The sequence below is a fragment of the Sebastes fasciatus genome, chromosome 2 (assembly GCF_043250625.1).
Source record: "Sebastes fasciatus isolate fSebFas1 chromosome 2, fSebFas1.pri, whole genome shotgun sequence".
Taxonomy (NCBI): Eukaryota; Metazoa; Chordata; class Actinopteri; order Perciformes; family Sebastidae; genus Sebastes; species Sebastes fasciatus.
This window is the reverse complement of record NC_133796.1, coordinates 35266458-35289842: the sequence shown is the minus strand read 5'-3', so window position 1 is coordinate 35289842 and position 23385 is coordinate 35266458. Positions and strand designations below refer to the sequence as shown.

The window sequence follows — 23385 nt, the reverse complement described above, 5'->3', positions numbered from 1 at the left end:
CAGTCATCTGGGAGCGCACAAAGGGGCTTTTTCATCATCATAACATGCAGTCGATTTGCAGTCTATTAATACTAATAAGGCTTATAATCAGTTATTAATCAAAGAACATAAATATACACAGCAGAAGCATTAAAGTGCTGCATGAACTTCTGTCAGTCACCGAAATTTGATTTCCCTACGTGGGTCCTGATGATGCAGGATGACGAGTTACCGGTCAGTCTGTGTAACCGGAACCAGACCAGAACCAAAATACATGGATCATTTTTTCCCGTCTTGGTCCGGACCAAATGAACCGAGCTACAGGTGTGAAAGCACCCTTAGACAACAGAACAATCTAGACCAGTTATAGCTCCTGCAAACTGTGTCTTACCTTTGAGTTCTGAACCTCCACGGTGAGGTTTTGAGGAGGAGTGCTTGGTACTGTGAAACAAAAGAGAACAACACAAATATTAGATAATTATCTGATAAATCAATTAGTTGATTGACAGAAATTTAATTGGCAACTATTTTTTAAATGATTTTCAAGCAAAAATGCTAGTAATACCCCAGTTCCCGCCTCTAATTTGTGAGTATTTGCTGCTTTTCTTTGCTTTATGTGACAGTAAACTGAATAATTTAGGTTTTGGAGTGTTGGTCTGAAAAAACAGGCAATTTGATATCATCACCTTTGGCTCTGGGAAATCATAATTTTTCACCTTTCTGACATTTTATAGACCAAAAAATGAATCGATTCATTGAGAAAATGATCAGCAGGTTAATTGCTAATAAAAACAATCGTTAATCACAGCTCTAATCTACTGCAGAGTAACAGTTGTCTTTGTCTTACCGGATCTACGTGTACAGCATACAGTAGACTATTTTACAACCACCCATAACATGTTACACATGTACAGTGGTGTTAAAAGGAATCAGGAAATGTCAGAAACTAAAAGCAGACTCAGTAGATTTTCTCTTCATCGACCAACTGACCGTCAGACAACGTGCGAACGATGACGTCGTCAGTGGAGACACCTAGACCGTGCTTGTTGTTCGCCACCACACGGAAACTGTACTCTGTGTTCTTCTTCAGCCCGGTCATGGTGTACGACTGACTGTCTATGTCAACGTCCTGGAAGAGAGGGAGGGAAGAGGAGAATGTTTCTTCAGAAACTAAGAGAGAATTGGTGACTACAAAAACAAATATTAGAGAGATGGTTTGGATGTTTTGAAAGGGTTGTATGAGGTACTTATCCATAGTCAGTGTAATTCCTTCAGCAGTCGGTGGTTGGCACGCCCCCAGTTTGGAGAAGCAGACAGGAGTACCGACACAGGAGCAAAGCAATGTACTGCTGTGAACGGGGCCGGCAGCAAAATGTATTTTAGCCACAAAAATCTAAATCAGTTTGAATGTACGCTATATTTAGAATATTTTCGCCGTTTTACCTTGCCGTCAGATAGCCCTTTCCGACGGGGAACTGAAGCAGTTGTATCCATCTACGCTCTCACCAAAGCCACCAGACTCCATTGAAAAAAAGACAATTTTCACATTGCAGAACACCGGGGTTGCTGTTCTACCGCTGCCTTCGATTGGTTTGTTTGTGTTATTGTGTGACTTTGGTGAATTTGAACTAACCAAAGTCACACAATAACACAAACAAACTGATCGAGGCAGCTGTAGACCAGCAACTTCTTTGTTCTGCGACATGGAATTATTGGGTTTTTTTTTCACTGGAGTCTCGTGGCTTTGGCGAGAGCATAGACAGCGGCTCAAGTTCCCCGTCAGACCATATAGCTGTCTCATGGACAAAAATATTCTAAATATAGCGTATGCTTAAACTGATATTGATTTATTTAGGTGAGCCTTTCTTTTAGGTGGCTAAAGTACGTTTTGCTGCTGCTCCCGTCCACAGCAGTACATTACTTTGGTTCCATGCAGTAACTCCTGTCTGCTTCTCCAAGCTGGGGGCGTGCCGACCGTCATCTAATGAAGGTAATACACTTATCCATAGTCAGTGTATTACTGTAGGTAATACAGTAATACACTGTAGTGTACACTGACTCATACAGCCCCACTTCAAAACACCCAAACTATCCCTTTAAGGTCTTAACTTGGACAATTAAACATTCTCAGACATAAAATATATCTTCATAATGTGCTCACTGGCATTTCGTTATGTAAATAAAAAAAAATGAAAATAGAAAAAATTATGTAAAGCTTAAATGAAAAAGGAATATGTTTCATTCTTGAAAAGACTACCTGCAAAGGAAAAAAAAGAAAATGTATTTTATTACTGACAGCATGTTGATAAATGCCGAATTTAGTTTCAATTTCGAATTTAAGTTTGACTCTGGCACAAACATGCTGAAAATTAAATGAGCTCCAATAGATTTACAACCCAGGCAATCTCTCAAATATGACAAAGCTACAAAATGTGAAGCCTGCTGTCACCACAACAACATTTGTGTTTGTAATTCTGTGCAAAAATGTCATCTTCCGCTGAGAATCAAATTATGCCGTCTGTGATCATGACTTTTTGCTTTACAAATTGGGCACGCTGGCACACGCCCAATTACTTCAAGCCAATTTGCATTCAACTCCCTGCTTGTGACATTTTGAGTGAAAAGCGGAGACTTTGTGGAAATCTAATCTTGCTTCCAGAGCGGCCCGATCACAACCTCTGAACTCGGGGCAGATGATTGTCTGTGACCACATCACCCTCGAAGATGCATCATAGCTTGTCCCCGACTTCCCCCTGTCCTTTAATATTTCATGTCCTTTGAGCAGTGCCTCTTTCTAACTTCATCTCTGCTCCGTCTCTTTCCTTCACCTCTTTCCATCCCTCTCTACATCTCTTGCCTTTTTCACCTCATCTCTGGCTCTCTTCTCCAGGGAGCTGAGGCATCATTACTCAGTGCGCTGGCTGACGTTTCATCCATTATCATATTAAAGGCTTTTTAATGCCTCACTGGCTTGCACGCTGCTACTGCTGGGGCTGACTCAATATCTAACCAGTTAAATTCCACTCCTGTGACAGAGTTAGACCTGCAGAGAACAACCTGGTGAATCATATCTGCTTTCTTTTTTGCACAATATGTGGTTTTGTGCGAGATGCATAATCAAGAGCGTGGCCAATAAGCAGTACAAAGAGTCTTTTGGCAAATGATTAGGAACTCCTTACCTCATCACAATTTACATTAAGCTCTGCAGTCATATTCTTTTTATCTAATGAACCCTGTAAAAGCAGGCGTCAGCTACATACAGCACTTCTCCTCTTACAAGGACTTACAAGTGTGAGTAGAGAGACAATGACATAGACTGCATGTTCCTGTCCAACTCTTAATAATATGTCATCAATAAAATGAAGGCGAAACACACAAGGAAACATTGTAATGCATATTGAAATATTAAATATTACATATTCTATTCTAGATGTTCTTTTTAAAAAATGTTAATCTGAGAGAAAATCCAGATTTTACTTGATTATTTAATTTCTGCATAATTTATTTTTATTTTCAACTGGCTAAAGACACAGTGTAGCATTTAGGGGGATCTGTTGGCAGAAGGCAGATGGAATATCATATTCATAACTATGTTTTCTGTAGTTTATAATCACCCTACAAATCGTTGTGTTTTTTCTACCTAAAGGCCTTTTACACACCGGTGGCATGACGAATAAGCGACAAAAATGCGAAATACTCGCTTGCGAATATTATACATCTAGGGCATTTATTGTGAAGGTAAGAGCGGAAAGACTGGATCTGGTCAACTCCTTTCAGCCTTTGTCAAGGTTGCAAGCAGTAATACATTTTGTCGTCCTGGTTCAGGCTATGGAGCCTCTTTGTTGTTGTGTCATAACGTTGTTTTCATCGCGCAATATTCGCATTCTGTGTGAAAGTATTCATAACAAAAACAACAGTTTGAAAAAAATATATTAACATGCGAATTAATTGCACGAAAAAAACACAGCCGGTGTGTAACGGCCTTTAGAATGAGTCTACAAGGCCATTCACGTTTTCGCGTCGTTCACACTCCTACATGCTTGGCACACGAGAGAAAAGTTTCAGTTGGTTGCAATCTGCAACCTCACCTCTAGATACTGCCAGATCCTTCACACTGCACCTTTAATGTCTTTTTTACCTCAAGTTTTATATTATTTTATTTCTAAATCTGTTGTTCTGTGTGAATCACTTTGTAACTTCATTTTAAAACTTGATGTACAATTTAAAAAGAAAACGTTGCTCTTTCATTCTGGAGCAACTGTCAGCAAACCCTGTGTATGTTTTAGATTCCTGAAAACGTTTCTTCCATCATAAATCACAGCTGAGTGAGTGAAGACCACGTCCTACCTGTTCGCTGCCAAAGCTCTTGTCTGTGTAGTACAACTTGTAGGTGAGCATCTCTCCGTTGCCAGTGACGGGTTTGTCCCAGCTGAGAGAGACGGAGGTTGGCGCGTTAGACACAGCCTGAAGGTTAGGAGCTGGGCCGGGCACTTGGACTGAAACAGGAGAGCAGAATAAAACATCAAACATGACAATTTTGTTTTATCTTGTGCCCTCTCCATTTATTATGCATTTTGTTACATCTGGAAGACAGGAAGTCAATTTAGCAATGTCCAGTGGCCGCTGCCAAAAACACATTTCTTGGCTACGTGTTCGACCACAAGTCAGTCGGCTGCAGCTCCGTGGAGACCAGTCTGTCCCCTCTGGACTGGGCTGCCAGCCATGTTGATTCTCTTGTTATTCCCACGACAAACAAACTGAAGGTGTGCCTCGACAAAAACACCAATGTGCGTCGTGCATTCCACCAACATCTGCCTCAAGCTTATATTTAATGCGGTAGACAGTTTATCTTATAGCGTCTGGTTAGTCAAGATAGGAGGCAGGATTAGACACACAGTATTACAATCTGTCTGTGTATCAGCTCGATTTTTTGTAAGCTAAATAGAGAACGGCAGACATGTCAATCTTGAATGTTTAGCAATGTGGTAAACTATCTTATCATAGTAGAGGTAGACCGATTAATCAGTTTGGTCGGTTAGGAAGTTTTACAAACTATCATTATCGGTGGAACTGGGCTCCAAAAGTGGCCGATGACTGCACAGCCGCTACCAGTCACGTACATCAGCGTTTTGCATGGAGGCTCCACACACAAAGTCAAGATACAAGGGGAGAAAAAAAAAGACATATTGACGATTAAAAGAAAATACTCCGACCACCTTTGAGAAAATATGGAGATCATTTATAAAGTTTCTTGAGGGGGAGAAATCTGCAGAAGCCTGTTTACCTTGAATATTTGTTAGTATCATAATTTATGTGCATTATTTTTGTTTTATTGATTTACTTATATTTACATAGAAATGTATGTATTGCCCTGTCAAAACATAGTATAATTAGATAGTGCCTTGATGTGAATGTTCTTAAGTGCACCTTACTTGTTTGTTGGTCTGATTTTTTTGTTGAAATACTGGAGGAGTTATGTTGAAAACTCAATAAATACACTTGTTTACAAACTTGCTTACTGTACCAATTTGGCGTTCTCTCTTCCAGAAAATGCAGCCATGTAAGCATCCATTCATGATTTAAAATCGCATTCCTCCTTACCCCGGGAAGAGTGGCATTCATACTGTAAGCCACAAAACAGCACATCACCCATTGCAAATAAATAGAAAATGTTCCAATGATGTAATCCACCAAATCACACTTCAGGATGTTCTCCTGTTCTCCTTAAATTCGTAATGACAAAAAAAATTATTTATTTAAAACCGCGTATGCAAAGTAGCTGACTAAGCTGCTGCAGAAGTGAAGAAGATACTGGCCGATTATTTGGCTATCTACGCTTTCCTGCTCCAAACTATCGTTATTACATCAGCCTTTAAAAATCCACTCGGTCGACCTCTAACAAGAAGTCATGAAGAAAGTTAAACTTTAAATAAGATCTGACATCTTATAAAAACAAATGAGAACATAAACATTAATGTATACATATGAGTTCATGTGAACTTGTCAGATTTCTTTACATCCCCTGAGAAATAGGGAACTGTGGATAAACTGTGGCTAGAATTTCTACGCTGTTCATCTGATGCAAATGTAAACACACTTAAATTCAAGTTGACAGTCAGCACTTTAGTCTCTAAGTAAATATTTTATTTCATATCCAGTGTGCTGGAGGACAGAACTAACATAACATGTGTATCACTCCCTTAATAAGTTGTGACTGCGCCGTATACACAATATGTCAGGAAGTATATGGAGAGTGACATTTCTTGTTGTCTCTGTACTGTGGCACGTTGGATTTAAAATGACACTGTCAGACACAGATATATGTCTGTACATGTATATATCTTGCAGGCAGAAGAGAGAAGCTCCCATTTGTCAGTGTGTACGGATATCAGAGGCGTATGTGTGTGTGTGTGTGTGTGTGCAGGTGTATCAAGCCAGTCTCTGTGGAGAGGTGATACGGTGCAACGCTGTGTGCACACGCCTGGCACTCAGGCGCAGGTCAAAAGTTTAAGCTCCAATTCGTAGCATGTTCTTACACTAAAAGTGCACACACACGACAGAGATATACTGCACAGCTACAGGCCGCCCTCGCTGCTATCCCCATGGGTGGCTAGGCGCCTGCTGGCAGGCATTAGCGTGTAGTAGTGTGTGTATTTGAGTGTCGATCCGTCCGCCCTCCAACCAAGGACGCAGGTGAGGAAACGGCGGCGGCTGACCTACAAAGTGACAGTGACTGAGCTGTAGCTGTGCCAGGAGGTGAGGGACATCCACCCCGACAGCGTGCTGGGAAATCCCCGTCACAGTGCTTTAAAATGTGGGTGAAACTGAGTGATTTGGAGCAGCAGCCATGGGGAGGCTTACACACCCAAACACAAAGAGAAAAAGAGCCACTTTGTCCCCTCAATAACCACTTTGTCCCACTCAAAACATCCTAATGAGCTTCTGTAAGGCATCTCTGTGCAGACTGGATGAGACTGGAAATGCCAGGAATACTAATTTGAGACATTCCTCACTCAGGTAGGCACGGTTTAAAGCAACACATACACAGAGGGATTATAGTAAATGTTGGGGCATAAACAAGAAGAGGCTTATAAGAAGAAAACGCTGCATTTGTCTGGTCTGCTGTTGGGTGGTCTGCCTCAACACACAGCACCAAACAGCCTCCTCTATGTGTGTGTTTGTGTGTGGTGTCTCTGTTTGAAGTGAGCGTATGCTGTATGTGAGGGAATATTTGTTTGTGTGAATGCTTATTTGCACATTTGTGCGCTCCTTTTGAGTGCATCCTGTTTGCATCCGTGTGCCAGTGTGAGCATGTTTCCAACAAACTGGCCGGAGTTTGCCTTTATGTTTGTGTGTGTGTGTGTGTGTGTGTCTTTACCTTCGGCCTGGGTGGCCACTTTGAGCGCTGCAGAGCTCTCTCCCTGGCCGTTGCTGTTGTGGGCCACGACCCTGAAGAGATATTTGCTGTCTGGCATCAGGTTCTGGATGGTGACCTGCATCTCCCCTGGACGGCTGGTATTCACTACTCGCTCCCTGATGTGGACACACACACACACACACACAGCAGCAGAGCATTTAATAACTCAAATGTCTTCTACTTAGCAAAAAACACATTACATTTTAAGTGTGTGAGAACATAATTGAAAGGTTTAGTGTACTAGAAAAAGTGTTGGGTACTTAACCTCCTGCACCATAGCCCTATTCCTCGGAAAAAACGGCTAAAATAACTACCCAAAATGAATCAGGACTAGCTCCTCAACCATAAGGCTTATATGCATAAATATGGTCTTTTTTGAAAGGTAAGAACGTAAGGAATATGAATTAACTAAACTAAACTATTTTACCATGGAGATTACAATGGAGATGCAGTAAAGGAAAAAATAAGATTTTCATCCTCGCCTAGTATAAAATCTTAATTTCAAAGGCAATATCACCCTTAAAACCAAGATCCCATAGACAATGATGCAACTGAACTGATAGATTTACTGACTGTATTCATATTGGCTGGTACACAGTTTAGTTATATATTATTGTGTATTGTACAGTACTTGTAACATCTTGATAATAGACATAAGTGTGTGTATTTGCTGCCTTACAGTATGCTACATGTGTTATCGTCATTATTGATTCATCTTTCAATTAATTTTTCATTTAACAGATAAATAATTTAGTCCAGAATAGTAGAGATTGTAAAGCCCCCTGAGGCAGATTTGTGATATTGGTCTATACAAATAAAACTGACTTGACTTTAATAGTGTAAATAGGGCTGGGTGATAACTCAATATGATCATTTATCGTCTTTCAATGGAATCGTATCGTGATGAAAATCTGATCAAACTATTGTCTTAATTTGATTACTATGCATTTGTGTGAATGCATTTGAACATAGTCAGTGTTTAGCTGGAAATATTTATTCATTTTTTTTTCTCTATAATTTCACTTGAAACTGTCCATTTTGCACTTAAGTTTTTAATCAAATGAGAAAATATGCAGTACTTTTCATTTGATAAGTATTTAACTCACACAGGAGTTTACACAAATAGGCTTCACCATGGGGTTATTTCATATTGAATTACCAGAAAACATGCTACATTGTGATATATATGGTTATCGATATATGAAATGACCTATATCGGGATAGAAGATTTTGGCCATATCGCCCAGCCCTAAGTGTAAACGCCCCTCAGATCTCCCCACACCTCGGGGTGATATCTGGCTGGATTTGTCAAAACATTGCACCAAAACTCAAAGACATTCAATCAACAATGATATAAACCTGAGAAAAGCAGCGTATATTCATATTTGGGAAGCTTTTCTATCCATTAACTAATCAGTTAATAAAGCAATTGACTAATAATGAGCATATTAGTACTCGTCTACAGTCTACAGTAGAAACAGTATAGTTAGTTTGAGGCTAAATAGCACATATGCAACCACACTGGTTTATGGAAATAGTATTTGTAAGCTCCATGCATTCGCACATATAGTTATGTGTGCATTTGCATCTCAAGCTGTAGCACAGAGAGGCCACTTCTGAAAATGACTTACAGCTATTTGACAGAGAAAACATAAAAAGTAGCCAAAACGCTGGAGAGAAATTGTGGAAAATCCCATCAGCTTCTTAAATTTCCTCCCCAGTCATACACAGTAAATCCTCTCTACACATGAAGCTCACAGAGACACTTAAAAAAAGACTGTTTGAACGGAATTGTTTTGTTTGTACGTCGAAAGGTAATCCTTTGAGGAAGGAAGTTTGTTTTTAATTAATTAACACTTACTGCTATGATAAGTGCTTTAACTGCTTTTAATGAGTTATTTTCAGAGTGGCCTGAGACTCCTGCACGGGAACGTATGTATATTACTACTCTGCTGACTCTGCTCAGCAGTAAAGTGTGTATTAGTACCCTCCTGGCAGTACTACGGTTTAGTGTGTGTACTACCTGCTAGTGCCCTCCTGGCTGTAGAAAACGGAGTAGGTTAAGTCATCTCCGTGGGGCTCTGCTGGCGGGCGCCAGGTCAGCTTGATGAAGCGGGTGGAGACCAGCGAAGCCACGACGTCTCGGGGGGCGGAGGGAGTGGGCCCCGCTGGACCGGCTACGCCTCCGGAGCCTGGCGTTACATGGTCAGTAGTGTTAGGAGTCAGTGAGGGGGGAGGGAAAGAGGGCAGGGCAACATCTTTGGGTTGGGAGGAGGAGGGAGGGGGGGGGGTGGCGGGTTGGGTGCAGCAAGACAGGGTGGGGCAAGAGACAGCGGCAGCGTGGGAGGGGATGAGAGAAATATCACGCCGAGGCGTTCCGAAAGGAACAGGCCGAGGAGAGGAGAGGAGTTGAAATGGAAATGACAGTGAAACGAAAGAAAGGAAGGAAACAAAAAAAGAAGAAAAAACAAAATAACAACAACGTAACAAAAAAGCCTTTTGGCGTGACAAGGAACCACAGAAATAAAACACTTCTACTACGTACATTCACAAAGCTGACAAATAAAAGCACGATACAAGGGGGACTACACATGCAGATCTACACACAGCTCTCTAATGTACAGTAAGGGTAATGGGAACAGAACATAACGTCATACATTTCATTTTCATAGGCGACCTTCCCGCCAATGATTTGAGATTAAAAGTGATTGATTTGCATTTTTTGTGACATTTTTGTTAAACTTGAAAACTGTCAAAATTGAGGTAGACTTTATTTTGACCCTCTCAAATGTGGTCAGGGAATTCAACCGTTTTATTTCAGACACAGTAAAACAACGGGAGGACCAGCCCAACCCCTAAAAAGTTTTATTCTGAAGTCTCGATTCTCTCAGCTAACACACCAGATGATGGTTTTTAAATACTTTTGCCGTCACATTCCACAGCCTAGCCACAGAAATGTTTGTGATTTCATTTGGTGGTTGTATTTTTTTTAATCTTTTTTTGGAGGAACAATCTGCGGTCAGACTCAGCGAGATCTGCTTTCCATTTGCCTGGCAAGTGGGCGAAACGAAACCATACGGAAAGAATGTCAGTCTGTACTGTATGACATTTCCATTTGTTTCGGAGGTCAAGGAAATTGACTGGAGGGCAAAGCAGAAAATACGGAGAAGGAGCACGGAAAGTGTAGTGTGCAACCGGTGTATCATTACTGGAGAAATTGTTGTGGAAGGCAAAGCGGCCGCTGGCATATTTGTCTGTCATGGCATGTGGACTAACCACGAACCTGGCTTTCAATATTTGTTTACATTTCAAATTCCCCAGAGTTCACTGACTTCTGTGATTGGAGTGATATGAAGGATTTGCTGCTATTTGGTCCACCTACACTTCTCCACTCTCACTTACACGTCATCAATGTGCATATAAACAAACCTCTGAAGGAGTCTTTAACTTTAAATTAATGTCACAGTGTTTGTATGTAGGTTTACATCTACGTGTCTGTGTAATACAAATACAATGAAAATACACTCTGCAGTCTTTGGCAAGTGACACCCTTTGTGTTGTGTTAGGCTCCGTACTTCAACACCTTGGATTTTAAATGAAATAATGATTTATGAGGTTAAAGTGCAGACTATAATCTTTCGTTTCAGATTATTTTTGACACAAACCAAAAAAAAAGAAAAACGATAGGGCTGTCAAGTAAATGCAATAACATGTTAACGCAAGTTCGTTTTAATGCCACTAATTTCTTTAACACATTAACGCAACTTGTGACTTTTTGTTTTTTAGGTAAATTTTAAAGCTAGAGTGAAGATACTGGTATCATGAAACTAGATAACCTAAGGAATCTATTGGTACCAACCATGTTATACTAGCTTGTCGAGAAGGAGACTAAATAACACTCCAAACTTGCGCAAAGTTTTGGCAAAGAAAAACTGTCATGGCCATTTTCAAAGGGGTCCCTTGACCTCTGACCTCAAGATATGTCTCCCCTTTACAGACATGCCCACTTTATGATAATCACATGCAGTTTGGGGCGAGTCAGAGTCAAGTCAGCACACTGACACACTGACACACTGACAGCTGTTGTTGCCTGTTGGGCTGCAGTTTGCCATGTTATGATTTGAGCATTTTGTATGATAAGTGCAGTACCTGTGAGGGTTTCTGGACAATATTTGTCATTGTTTTGTGGTGTTAACCGATTTCCAATCATAAATATATACATACATTTGCACACTGAAGCTACAGCTCAGATACATTAGTAGACACTCGATATCTTCACTTCTTGCTTATTTCAGGGGATTTTTGCCTTCGGTCTGGTTTTCAGCAAGTACGACTCCGATGGGTTGAGGTCAGGTGACTGATGTGGCCAATCAAGATCATTCCACTGGTTTGTCCTAAAAAAACATCTGTTGCCTTGTCTGTGTGTTTAGGACGGAAGAGTTGGGGGACTGATGTATAAAAAGGGCCAGAACTCACTCAATATGGATGTCAACAACCTCCAACAACCTTAAAGCTGGAAGTCAACACGTTAACCTCAAAGCCACCGTTTCATTTCAGATCCACTTTGCGGGAACGGAGCCAAAAAAACAAAGGAAAACATATCATCATCCTAATGCTTTCTGACTGCAGTGTAAATTACCAGATGCTGAACAATTATCCTCATTTATAAAGAGACACACACACACACACACAGCCAAAGAAAAAGCACAATGCTCTGGCGTCTCACATACACCATGAGGCTCAATCCAAGGAACATAGTGGATTACATGTAGTGAGAATACACAGAAAATACTGCCACAAATTAGTGTTGGAGACAAAGTTTCACTCATAATAAATACATAAAAAACCCTCAATAGATAAACAGCCAAAACAAAAACAAAACAAAAAACAAAATCTCACATTGGGAATGGTTAACAGATGGGAGAAACAAGGGGGGAGATTCATGAATGCAGTCAAAATATTTAAAGAAATCCTGCTTCTTTAATTTGGATTAGCAGACCTGAACCCAGACTGACTGACTGACTAACTAACTAACTAATCAACTAATCAACTAAATTACTAACCCTACTGTAACTTGTTAAGGCGTGTGACTGACAGAATGAATAAATTCAAACACATTTTCTAAAATGATCTAATTCAATAATCATTCGGCAGATCGTTATCAGTACAATCCAAATGGAAGTTATAAAGATTAAAATCCCCAAAAAATCAGTTATTGCCCCTTTAAAGTGAAGTTGCATTAAATTGCTCTAGGGAAATTAAGCAGAAATATTGTGCCACACATTTAGTTTGGAAGTATGAGGGCGCTTTCACAAGCCAACATTTAGTCCGTTTTAATCAAACTCTGGTGCGGTTTGTTTGGGCAGTTGTGAGCGCAGTAATCGTACTCTGGTCCGGACCAAAACAACCGGTCTAAGACCACTTGCGAGAGGTGGTCTCAGACCTTTTCCAAGTGACCAAAAACACAGGATGCCTGTGTGGGAATTAGCTGAGATGGACAGAGGTAAACTACAGGTTAACATGAGTGCGAGAGGACTGACCTGGAGTCCAATGTTTGCTTGACATCTGGGCCGAAGGGAACATACAGAATATGACAAATAAAGTCCACAAAATAGTGTCGTTTATAAAGTCATTGGAGATAAACTGGAGGAGAAGGGATTCATGTGCACACAGTAGATCAGTGCCGAGTCAAAGTGAAAAAAACTTCGACGGCAATATATCAATGTCCGCTATTCCCTGCATAGAAGTGGCAGCTCTCGAGATGAAAAAGATAAATTCACTCCTTCGTACACACCCATCAGCAAATGTATTGTTTTATATGGTCCGCTTTAATTTGTGCACTGTGAAACCGAACCAGACTAAATAGAAAACGAACCAAAAGTATCAATTGCAATCTGATTCAGCCAAGCCAAACGGACTATGGCTTGTGAAAGCGCCCTTAAAAGGGGAGAAATAACGGCACAGCGGGACTTAATACCACTGGAAACCAATAGCAACCATAAAGCGCGTCACCAGAAGGACCCTCCTGTACTCAACAACCTCAAGCTTTGCTCCAGCTCACAAATAAGATACGAAATATTGCCAGTCTAACATATAGAAGGCTTGACAGCTTTCAGCAAAAACCCAGATTTCCCTTTAAATGAGAAACAGTCTGAAATACTGAACTATAAAAGTAGGACAGGATCCCATGTGTCCATAATATGTTTCATGCTAGTCAGCTTTGCATCGTCTGGAGTTGAGCCACCGCTTGTTGACTGAGGCAGAAGAAGAAGGCGTGACAGAAGTGGAGCCAAGCTTCTAGACATGTATACGAAGAGATATTTAGAAAGAAAACCTACACTTTGGCTTTGCCGCTACAGGCGTACTGAACTCACTGAAACATTTTAAAGAAAACAGACATGCTGCTATAGAGACGAAGGTTACTTAGAACGGCACTAGAAACATGTCTCACTGCTTTAATTATCTGAGTAAATGTGTCCAGCTCTGAACAGTGGAACCGTGATAAGAGGATGGATGAAGCAAATACAATACGGAACGCCAGACTTTGGAAAAAATAATCCTGAAATGAGTGTCAGGTAAGACAAAGAGATACAGTAAAGCCTGGTGAGAAATGCATTGTGGGATAGGCAAAGAACCATTAGATGTAGTACACCTTGTCAGCTGTAGGTAATTGACATGCTGGGCAGTTTTCGGTGTCCTTCTGACAATCTGTCTTGTACATGCATGCCTAAAACTGTTACTGTAAGGAGGTGTCAGCCTCCTGCTGTCGCTGCCAGGCTCTATTCATAGCTGATTAATAGTGCCATTAGTCTCTGTGCCAGAGGTAATGAATGGCTGGCATTAAGGCTTAATGAGGAAGGTTACTCTAGATCTGCATAATAAATCTGGGAAACCAATACGCAAAACAGTCAAGACAAAGACGCGCACAGCAAAGCATTCATCTTAATATTCAACGGGAGCGAGAGCCCTTTCTGAAATTAAAATAATTGGAGTAGCGTTGGAGTTCTGATTAAAGCCTCATAACTTAAACTTTTATCTTGTGCTAACTCCATAATCCTTTGCTGTATTCTCCAGTGAGTGGAGCTGTTAAGTTACGCCAAGTAGTTTTTTCATCATGTGGTCTGAGTACACAGATAAGAGAGCCTACCTCGCTGGCTCAGACGACGCACCTCCACCAAGAGAGCATAAATCTACTGAATGCAGATATCTGCCAGAAGCACCCACAGCACTGTAACTACAGATAGCCTTTTCACAGGGAATTCAGCAGGCCATGCCAGCCTCTTGCAAAATGGATTTTCTCAGAACTAGTTTCCGTGTCTAATGTGGTTCGGTAATGATGACTGCAGAAAAGACAGATCCAGCACAATGCTCACGGTCCATTACTGAGGCGCTACTTTTATCTGACATAGAATGAACAGAGCATGAATGAATGTACTCAGAATGCCTCGTCCAGAGCTTTCAAAAAGCCAACACAAAGCAGAGTGTCGATTCAAACTGGAAGTCTTTGTCATGCTTCGTATGAAACACGTAACGGTCGCACAATGAGATGATGTGGGGATCATATCTCTGGGTTTGTGGTTAAAGTGCAGGAAGGGGATTCTTGCTGAACTGCAGCCTGTATATATATATAGATGGACAACACGTCTCCACTTCCTCCCTCTGAACAAAAACTAAGCTGAAGTATCCAGAATACGGAAGCTGCCATCTTGAGATTTTGATGTCATTTGGAATCTGTACAGTAGTGATCGGGGGGGCTGGAGCCGCGGTATCGAGGTCCCGCCCACACATCCGCCCGAGTCAATCACGAGGCGAGCACGGCCACAGCTGCTATGTTAGCACCAAGGTAGCTATTTGGCTAGAAAGACACAACAACTAACCATAATCTCTCTATAAATACAGTAATGATCAAATTGACACGTTCTATTACACAGACTGGTGACGTATTATGGAAAGTTAAAGTTACATCTCCTCTCTCGAACAAATCCCGATCCTCCGGCTGCGACTACTTCACTCAGAGCAGCTGTCAATCATGACGTCTCACCCCCTTTTTATAGCATCAAATAACTAATTAAAACCAAACTTATCAGAAAAATTAACACTTAAACGTACATGGCAGAAGCCATCTTTGGGAAAAATGTATTTGACGTGTACTTTGACTTTTTAGTTTGGTCGATGTCCCATCTGCTAACATAGAGGGGGCGGGCTTTATGACCTCTACTGCAGCCAGCCACCAGGGGGTGATCCAGATGTTTTGGCTTCACTTTTGGGGGTCGTGTCTAGAAGGTAACACACGAGTTGGGAAACTCTCGCGAGATGGTTAAGGTTAGGCAATGTCCTTGAATAGTTAAGGTTAGAATAGGTCGTCAGGCAGCGAGTCTCGCAAGGTTTTTGCTAAATTTCTTCTAGACACGACCACTTATGGGGAGCAGACATGTCGTCCCTCTTTATACACACTGGACTGTATGTTCTGAACAAAGACAAAAATGCATTTTATGAAATGTAAAGGCAATGTAAGCAACAACAGAACACCTCAACACTTGCTCTTATGAGTTCTCAAGTAAATGTGGTAGAAATCTGTCGGCTCCTGAGAACAACTGCTGACAACTACGGCTGCTTTCCCCTCTACAATCTTGTTCCCCTCGCTCTCTTTCAAGATAAGACTGGAAAGATGAGCAGGCCTGACAGCTCATGACAATTGAGCAGCTCCTTAATGCGCCGACAAAGGAAACTGAGTCAGAAAGAGAAGAAAAATGTTTCAAGTGAAGACAAAGTGAGAGGTGAAGAGAGAAAAGGGGGAGTGCGAGAAGAAGGCTGACCAAGCATGTTTTTTTTCCTCTCCACTAACTTGTCGAGAACAATAATAAACTCCATTTTTAACACAATTTTCAACACTTACAAAGTGCTTTACAAGCAATACAACAATAAATGAAAAGCAATTATATAAACGATGGAAAAAGCGAGACATTCATCAACAAATGATGAAAGTGCTGTGTGCACAAGGGGGAATAATTAAATCCCTGCTAATTTCACTGCAGTGGCACCTCTTGTTGGGAATATAAGATCTGGATTTTGGACTTTTCCTGCACCTTGTATTGTTTACACCCAGCGGGCTTCTTTCGGGTCTGAGAAGTGAAGCCAATGAGGAAGTGCCTTAAACCTGCATTCTTTCCAACAAACAACAGGGGGCGACTCCTCTGGTTGCAAAAAGAAGTCTGATTGTATAGAAGTCTATGAGAAAATGAGCCTACTTCTCACTTGATTTATTACCTCAGTAAACATTGTACACATGAGTTTATGGTCTCAATCACTAGTTTCAAGTCTTCTTCCATACAGTATGATGTTCATTTAGTAAATGATGGTCCCATTTAGAGTCAAATAGACCATAAAACAGGGGATGCTTTAGGGCGGGGCTACCTTGTGATTGACAGGTCGCTACCACGGCGTTGTCCGGTCTGGGAGTTTTCCGTGTTTTCATCTTTCAACTTTAACCCTTTCACAGTGTGTTTTCAGGTCATGAAAGTCAATATTAACATTTTTGGTCGCCTGAAAATGTCTTATTCAGCGTTCGGTTGTACTTAGCTCCACCCTCTCGTGTCACTTCTGGTTGCAAAAAAACAACGACGGCCAAAATGCTGAATTCAAGTCTACAAAACGGCAGTCCACAAACCAGTTGGGTGACGTCGAGGTGACTACGTCCACTTCTTATATACAGTCTGTGTGTACACCCTATCACTGGCCGAGGGGAAGCTGACTGAGATAAAGTACCAGATTGGTGGGGCATATCAGTGACAGCACACATTCCCTCTCGTTGTAATAATCAAAGACAGTCAAGATTAAAGTGCAGCTCGAACCTCACAAAGGCTTAAACTGACGAGCTGTTCCAACTCGCTGACATAATCCGAAAAGAAAGAAAACTCTTTGTGTCTCAGACTGATTCTCCAAAAATGCCAAAACAGCCTCCACATTCCTCCCCGTCACTTTCTAGGGCACGTTCACTACGATCGAGAAATGTTTGAAATCTGGCACGTTCCCCATGAGCTTTTTATTAATTAAAAGAAATACATGGCAAACCCAAAAATGAATGTTCTCCTCATTAAGTCTTGAGTGGTTGAAATATTTTTCTGTAACAATCTTTAGGTGATGAAGACGCTGGTGCCGGGGCCAGAGGGAACGCATCAAAGTCAGGCATAATAACTTCATACAGATTATTGTAATAATGGGACTTTGAGCTTTTGATGTTGCTGCCAGCTAATACGACCGATGCTGCACGCTTCACAGCGCAGAAAGTGTGTAGGTCAACACTCTGACAAAACAGATTATAAACAGCACAACGCAGCTTCTCTGCCTCAATAAGCACAGACCCTAAATGCTGTTATAAAGGGTTCTGGGTGGGTAACAGATGTATTTATGTCTCCACACTCCCTAAACACTCCTGTAGCGGCGGGGACAAAGTGGGGTGTGGGAGGACCCATCTGATAAATCCATGGGCCTCCTGGATGCCATGTGGTGATGCAGCAAAGTAGGATGGAGGGGGGTGTTTGTTTGTACTTCCAAGGATGGATCTATCTATCTATCAGGCTGCTAAAACCTCCGAAAGCCTGTGCATGTTTATCAACTAGCAAAGCTGTCTCTTTGAAACCCTGCAGTGCTTTTCCTCTTAAATGGCAGAGTTTGTTCACTTTTACATATATCTTGTTTTTCTCATCCAAAATTCTCAAATTCCCTGTGTGGGCCGACATAAACACGCATTTGTATGGGGTGGGTCTTGGATGAGATGATGTATGTATGTCTGTGTTTGCATCCACTCTTGGCCCTCCAGCAATTTACTCTCTGGTAATTTGGTTTCCATAAAAAAAGCAACAATCCCTGGTCTCAAAATAAACCTTAAGCGGAGGGTTTTAATGTGTGGGAATGTGTAAAATGGCATATACATTCAACTGAGATGAAAAAACACCCCAGAGGATCCCCCAGACCTCAACACGTAGGGGAAAACTAACAGTCCTATTTGGAAATGACGGCAGTAATTGAATGGGGTCGGGTGCATCAATAATTAATCATCCACCGTGTGTACATAAAGCGTCCCTTCACCATCAAACACATGTACCCCCTTGATCCGGGCGCCACTGGTGAGTTAATTTGGGTGTGATTGCTTTGTTCCCCTGAACGCCTTGCTTCAGCACACACACACTCCCAGAAACATGCACGATCATGAGGCCAACAGCTGCTTGCCCAGACTCTGTATGCAAATGAAGATGTGCGACTATGCTATACAATGTAAACCCCCCCCTCCTTCCCCTCCCCTCCACCTCCATACCCACTTTGACAAATCTGCATCATATGCATCACGTGCTCCACATGCTAGCTGGGAGAGCAAAGCGAGGCCTCTTGGGCTCGCCTTTCAAGCAGATCAGAACAGCCAGTGATGCTGCACGTCTCCAGAGCATTTCACCACCAACGCCCAGGACTGGAAACAAGCCTTTCTCTCTCTGCGCTGCCTGCCTTTGTATCTTATTACGGTGGAGGTACACAAACACAATTCAACCTTTCCAGGGGAACAGAGCAAGCCTGGGATGAAGTAATTGATTTCAGAGAAAGCTCTGTGCAACAGTGTGTATGTGACATGCACTTGCAACGTTTTATGTATAAACTGAGTGGGGCTGAACAACCAGGAAAAGGGCTGAAAAGGTCAAATAGGATGTTTGCAGAAGTGGGAGCAGCTGCACCCCCCTCGGGAGACTCGCTAACAAACAGGCTCGCTAATCAGACTCCTACCAATAAAGCGGCCTCCCTGGGATAGACCCACTGAGAAGCGGCTATCGCGCAACGCTAGTGGGCAGCGGGACGCCCGCAACCCACTGAGATGTTACTCACTATTCTACTTTTAGCTTATGGAAACTGGGAGGCTCAGCGGAGAGACGGGGGGCGGCTGCTAACAGGAAAGATAAAAGCTCCAGCTTTGGTGGCGCCGCTCGCCGGGGTCAGCTGCCTGCAGCTAAGGGAAGGGTGTGAAGGGAAAGTGATGTTTTTGTGCCATGTGGTACTTCCAATTACTGCACCCAGAGGACTGTCCGCGTCCAAAAACATCAGATCGGCATCCTGGATGAGTGTGTGTTGGAGGTGGACGGTGTTATATTATAAATAAGGGCACGTGTTGGTTTGGTGTGTGAAAATCTGTCAGGGAAAAAGCAGAGCTCTCACACACACACACACACACGCATACACGCACATACACACATGCAGCCGGGCCCAAAACTGGCATTGATAACAAGACTGACCTTCAAAAAACAGCACTGACGCAGGCTACTTTTTAACCTTTTTTTTTTTACTTTCCTATGCAAAACAAGAGTAAAACAGACACCCATAACATTTTGCAGTTAGCACTTAGGTGACAGACCATTTATAAATGAGGCAAAGCCTTTCACCACGGTTGAGTAAATACGAGCCATAGAAAAGTTCAGCCCGTGCTGAGAGCCTCAGCTTGTAAACACACAGACACACACACACACACACACACTCATCACCATCCCTGAGAGACAGAGCCACAACACAAACACTTACTTTGCCATCAGCGCTCGAATAAACAGCAATTTGGTGGAGGCTGATTTCAGCTCTTCACAATCAATTTAGGCTACAATCCCTCTGATCAGCTTCCTAGAGCCCCCAGTGGGGAAACACATTCACTAATCACTATCCCGAACATGGTGTGTGTGTGTGCACGCCGATGTGTGTATTTCAGTTAAGACACTGTGTGCACATTTTAGGGCTTTATCCCCTAATTTGAATTTCAATATATTTCGCTGTGAGGCAGAATTTAGTGGAATATATTCACATTTGCATATAATTAATATTCTCCATCAATTTGTTTTTTATATTCCCTTTTCATGATCACAAGCATGTAGAAATATGTTCTAAATAAACAATATTATCATGTTTGTTTAATCACCAATATCCCACCAATGGCAAGTAAAACTCAAGACTAAGTTAAGATAAGGTAATTGTTATTATAATAGCACCTGCAGTGTAAAACAGGTCCTGCAGCTATATGTGGTGAATTTAATGTAGTTGTTGTAGAAAAGGTAAATGTGCTGCTAACTGAAGTTTTTAATGGAAAAGGATTCAACTTCTTTTTTGGAGGCAATTTTACACCCCAATTGCTCTTTATTAGCTTGTGCTTAGTTCCAACAACAGACTTTCACGAGCCATAGTCTGTTTAGCTAATTCAAATTAGGGCTGGGAAATATATCCATATTATATCAATATTGTGATATGACACTAGATATCATCTTAGAATTTGGATATAGTAATATGGCAAAAGTGTTGTCTTTACCTGGTTTTAAAGGCTGAACTTACCAGACTCACTAGATCACTGATCTACTGTTCGTACAAATCCCTTCTCCTCCAGTTTATCTCTAATGACTAAAAACGTCACTAAAAAACTAAACGTTAAACTTCAAAATTAAAACTTCTCAGAATTAAACTACTACAGAATTGTCATATATATATATATATACACACAGGTAAACACATGACATTTGACCTCTGCATTTAACCCATCCTAAGCATTTAGGAGCAATGGGCTGCTGTAAAGCGCCCAGGGAGCATCTTGGGGTTCAGTGTCTCGCTCAAGGACACTTTGATATGCAGACAGGAGAAGCCGGGGATCAAACTGCCAAATTTGTGTTTCAAGGACGACCCGCTCTACCCCCTGAACTACACTGTTTTTGTGGACTATTTATCATATTCTGTATGTTCCCTGTGGCCCAGATGTCAAGCAAACATCAGACTTCTGCAGAAGTCCAGGTCAGTCCTCTGCCACTCATGTAAACCTGTCGTTTACCTGTGTCCATCTCAACAAATGCCCACAGGCAGCCTGCGTTTTGGTTCGCTTGGAAACAGTCCGACACCATCTCTCTCAACCAGAGTACGATTACTGCGCTCACAACCGCCGAAATGAACCGCACCAGATTTGATTGAAACAGAGTAAATGTTTGCTTGTGAAAGGGCCCTTTTAGGCTTCTTATCTTTGTTTCTGCTGCGTCACACTAATGGGATGTTCATTATAATATAATGTTGACTTTTGGAAATTGCAATTTTGAGAATAAACACCAGAAACTGCAGCCTCAAAAATGACCACAGAGTTGAGTCAACGCCGCTCTAACACAGACTGAACATTACTAAGTTCATGAAAGAACTAATTGTTGCAGGATGCCTGCACTATGCTGTCATGTATTCCTGTCAGGCATTTTCTCCACCCCCCCAACTGTATTGTATACATGTGTGCAGTCACTTGTGTTCATCTCGTATATGACAGAGATGCAGTGGGGAACAAAGAGAGTCAAGGCAAGCGAGAGCGGCCTTGACATCAAGATTGCCGGCTTGAACGAACAATGACAAACGATTCACTTGGATCAATCAGTAAACACGATTAGTTTGTGTCCCTGTGACGTCGTGAAGCCTTCGTAAAGCCAATCACCACACAGTAAAAGAAGTGTGATCATATGTGTGCATGCATGTGTACTCTAGCAGTACATGACATGTTGTTTAACTGTCACATTTTCACGCTGGCGCCTGCTGTTGAAGTTACGACGTGGGCCGTGCCAACAGAAAATATGGTGCGCGGCGCTGCACTGTGCTGACACATTCACATGCTCACAGCGTTACACATACACTCCTGCTGGCCCGGCCATGACCCTGCTAGCAGATGATGGAGCACACCGTATTCCCTGAAGTGGGCCTGGGCTTTTATTCAGTACGGGTAGAGTCTGGCTGGAGGGAAGGGTCTTTTAGCAGTCTATTCTCACTTCTTGATTTGAACAGGGAATAAGGGTGGTGCTGGGATGTAGTGGAAGGATTCCCTGTCTGTGGCTTGTCTGATACAAATGTGTTAGGGGGATTTTTTTCTTTTACTGCTCTGCCTACTCGAACTCGACTGAAATCTTTGTTGTTTAATCATGATCTAGTTACATTTTAGATTATGTGGATTCATAATAAAGTGAATTTCTTCCCTCAACACCAGCTAGAGGCGCTACAATAGTATATCACACTGACAGCAGCACTGGGACAGAAGAGACCTCCTTTTAAGCATCTGTCTTTATCTTTCTCTTTACTTCCAATTCAATATTAATTCAAATACTTCTTGATTTGTATTAGAGGAGCACAACATCAAGATATGTTTGTACATAAAACCCTTCCTGCTTGCATGTGTGCACACAACAATGGATCTAGGCTGCTGTGTTCCCGTCTCTCATGTGTATCAGTAGTCCATGTGGAAACAATTACGGCTTGTGTTTAAACGTGTGCCTGTTTGTGTTACAAATTTGCTGCAGATATCAGTTCTGTTTGGAAAATTTGTCTCTCTTAGGGCTTAGTGCAGCATTTTAAACATAAGGTGGAGGAGCTTTCTCTGCTTTTTGTTGCTCGCAGTGTGAGCAGAATCGCTTCTGGCAACCAGGTCCGTAACATCTTTCTTTGGCCGGGCTGTGTTCAGTTTATAGTCAGCCGGCTGTAATGGCTGCAGTCTATTTATCTGTATTTTTTATGTTGTGGTTGTTTCGTGCCAACTCTGTTCTTGTGGGTTAATATTTTATTTAAGTCTTATTTTTTTTGTGTGTGGCTCCAGACAACTAAATGTATCTTCCTTCTTTCATTTTCAATAAGGAAAAGGGGTGAAAACTCAACAGAGAAACGTGGGGACATTTTTTTTTTGGAGCCAGCAGGGTAACGTAAACAAGCGTACCCAACAACACAGTGCAAGAAGATAAGAAAATATTGTTTATGTCAGTTGAAGTGCGGTTAAATGGAGTTAGCAGATAGTGAGCAATGGACTTCAAATGACAATATTCAAAACTTGGATTCATTTTTCTGAAAAAACATGTTGATTCTTTTGATCGGTGGACCCTTACGGACTAAAGGAATATAAATAATCGAGGAATGGACACATATTCTGATTTTATGACCGCTTCAAAAGGTAGGGAGTTACAACTTTTTTG

The 23385-nt window shown here is 41.7% G+C and overlaps 1 protein-coding gene across 17 annotated transcripts in view; it reads right to left on the bottom strand.

The window, feature by feature from the left end:
- neo1a (neogenin 1a) overlaps window positions 1-23385 on the bottom strand; it is a 292258-nt gene that overhangs the window by 35194 nt on the left and 233679 nt on the right. For 16 of the 17 annotated variants that reach the window (XM_074621883.1, XM_074621798.1, XM_074621857.1 and 13 more), the window contains 5 exons: window positions 9420-9654; window positions 7358-7512; window positions 4327-4475; window positions 970-1108; window positions 371-420 (listed from right to left, as the gene is read on the bottom strand). In XM_074621883.1, the coding sequence (XP_074477984.1) occupies window positions 371-420; window positions 970-1108; window positions 4327-4475; window positions 7358-7512; window positions 9420-9654 (728 nt within the window). The remainder of the gene's footprint in view (window positions 1-370; window positions 421-969; window positions 1109-4326; window positions 4476-7357; window positions 7513-9419; window positions 9655-23385) is intronic. The other variant, XM_074621821.1, reaches the window with a different exon arrangement.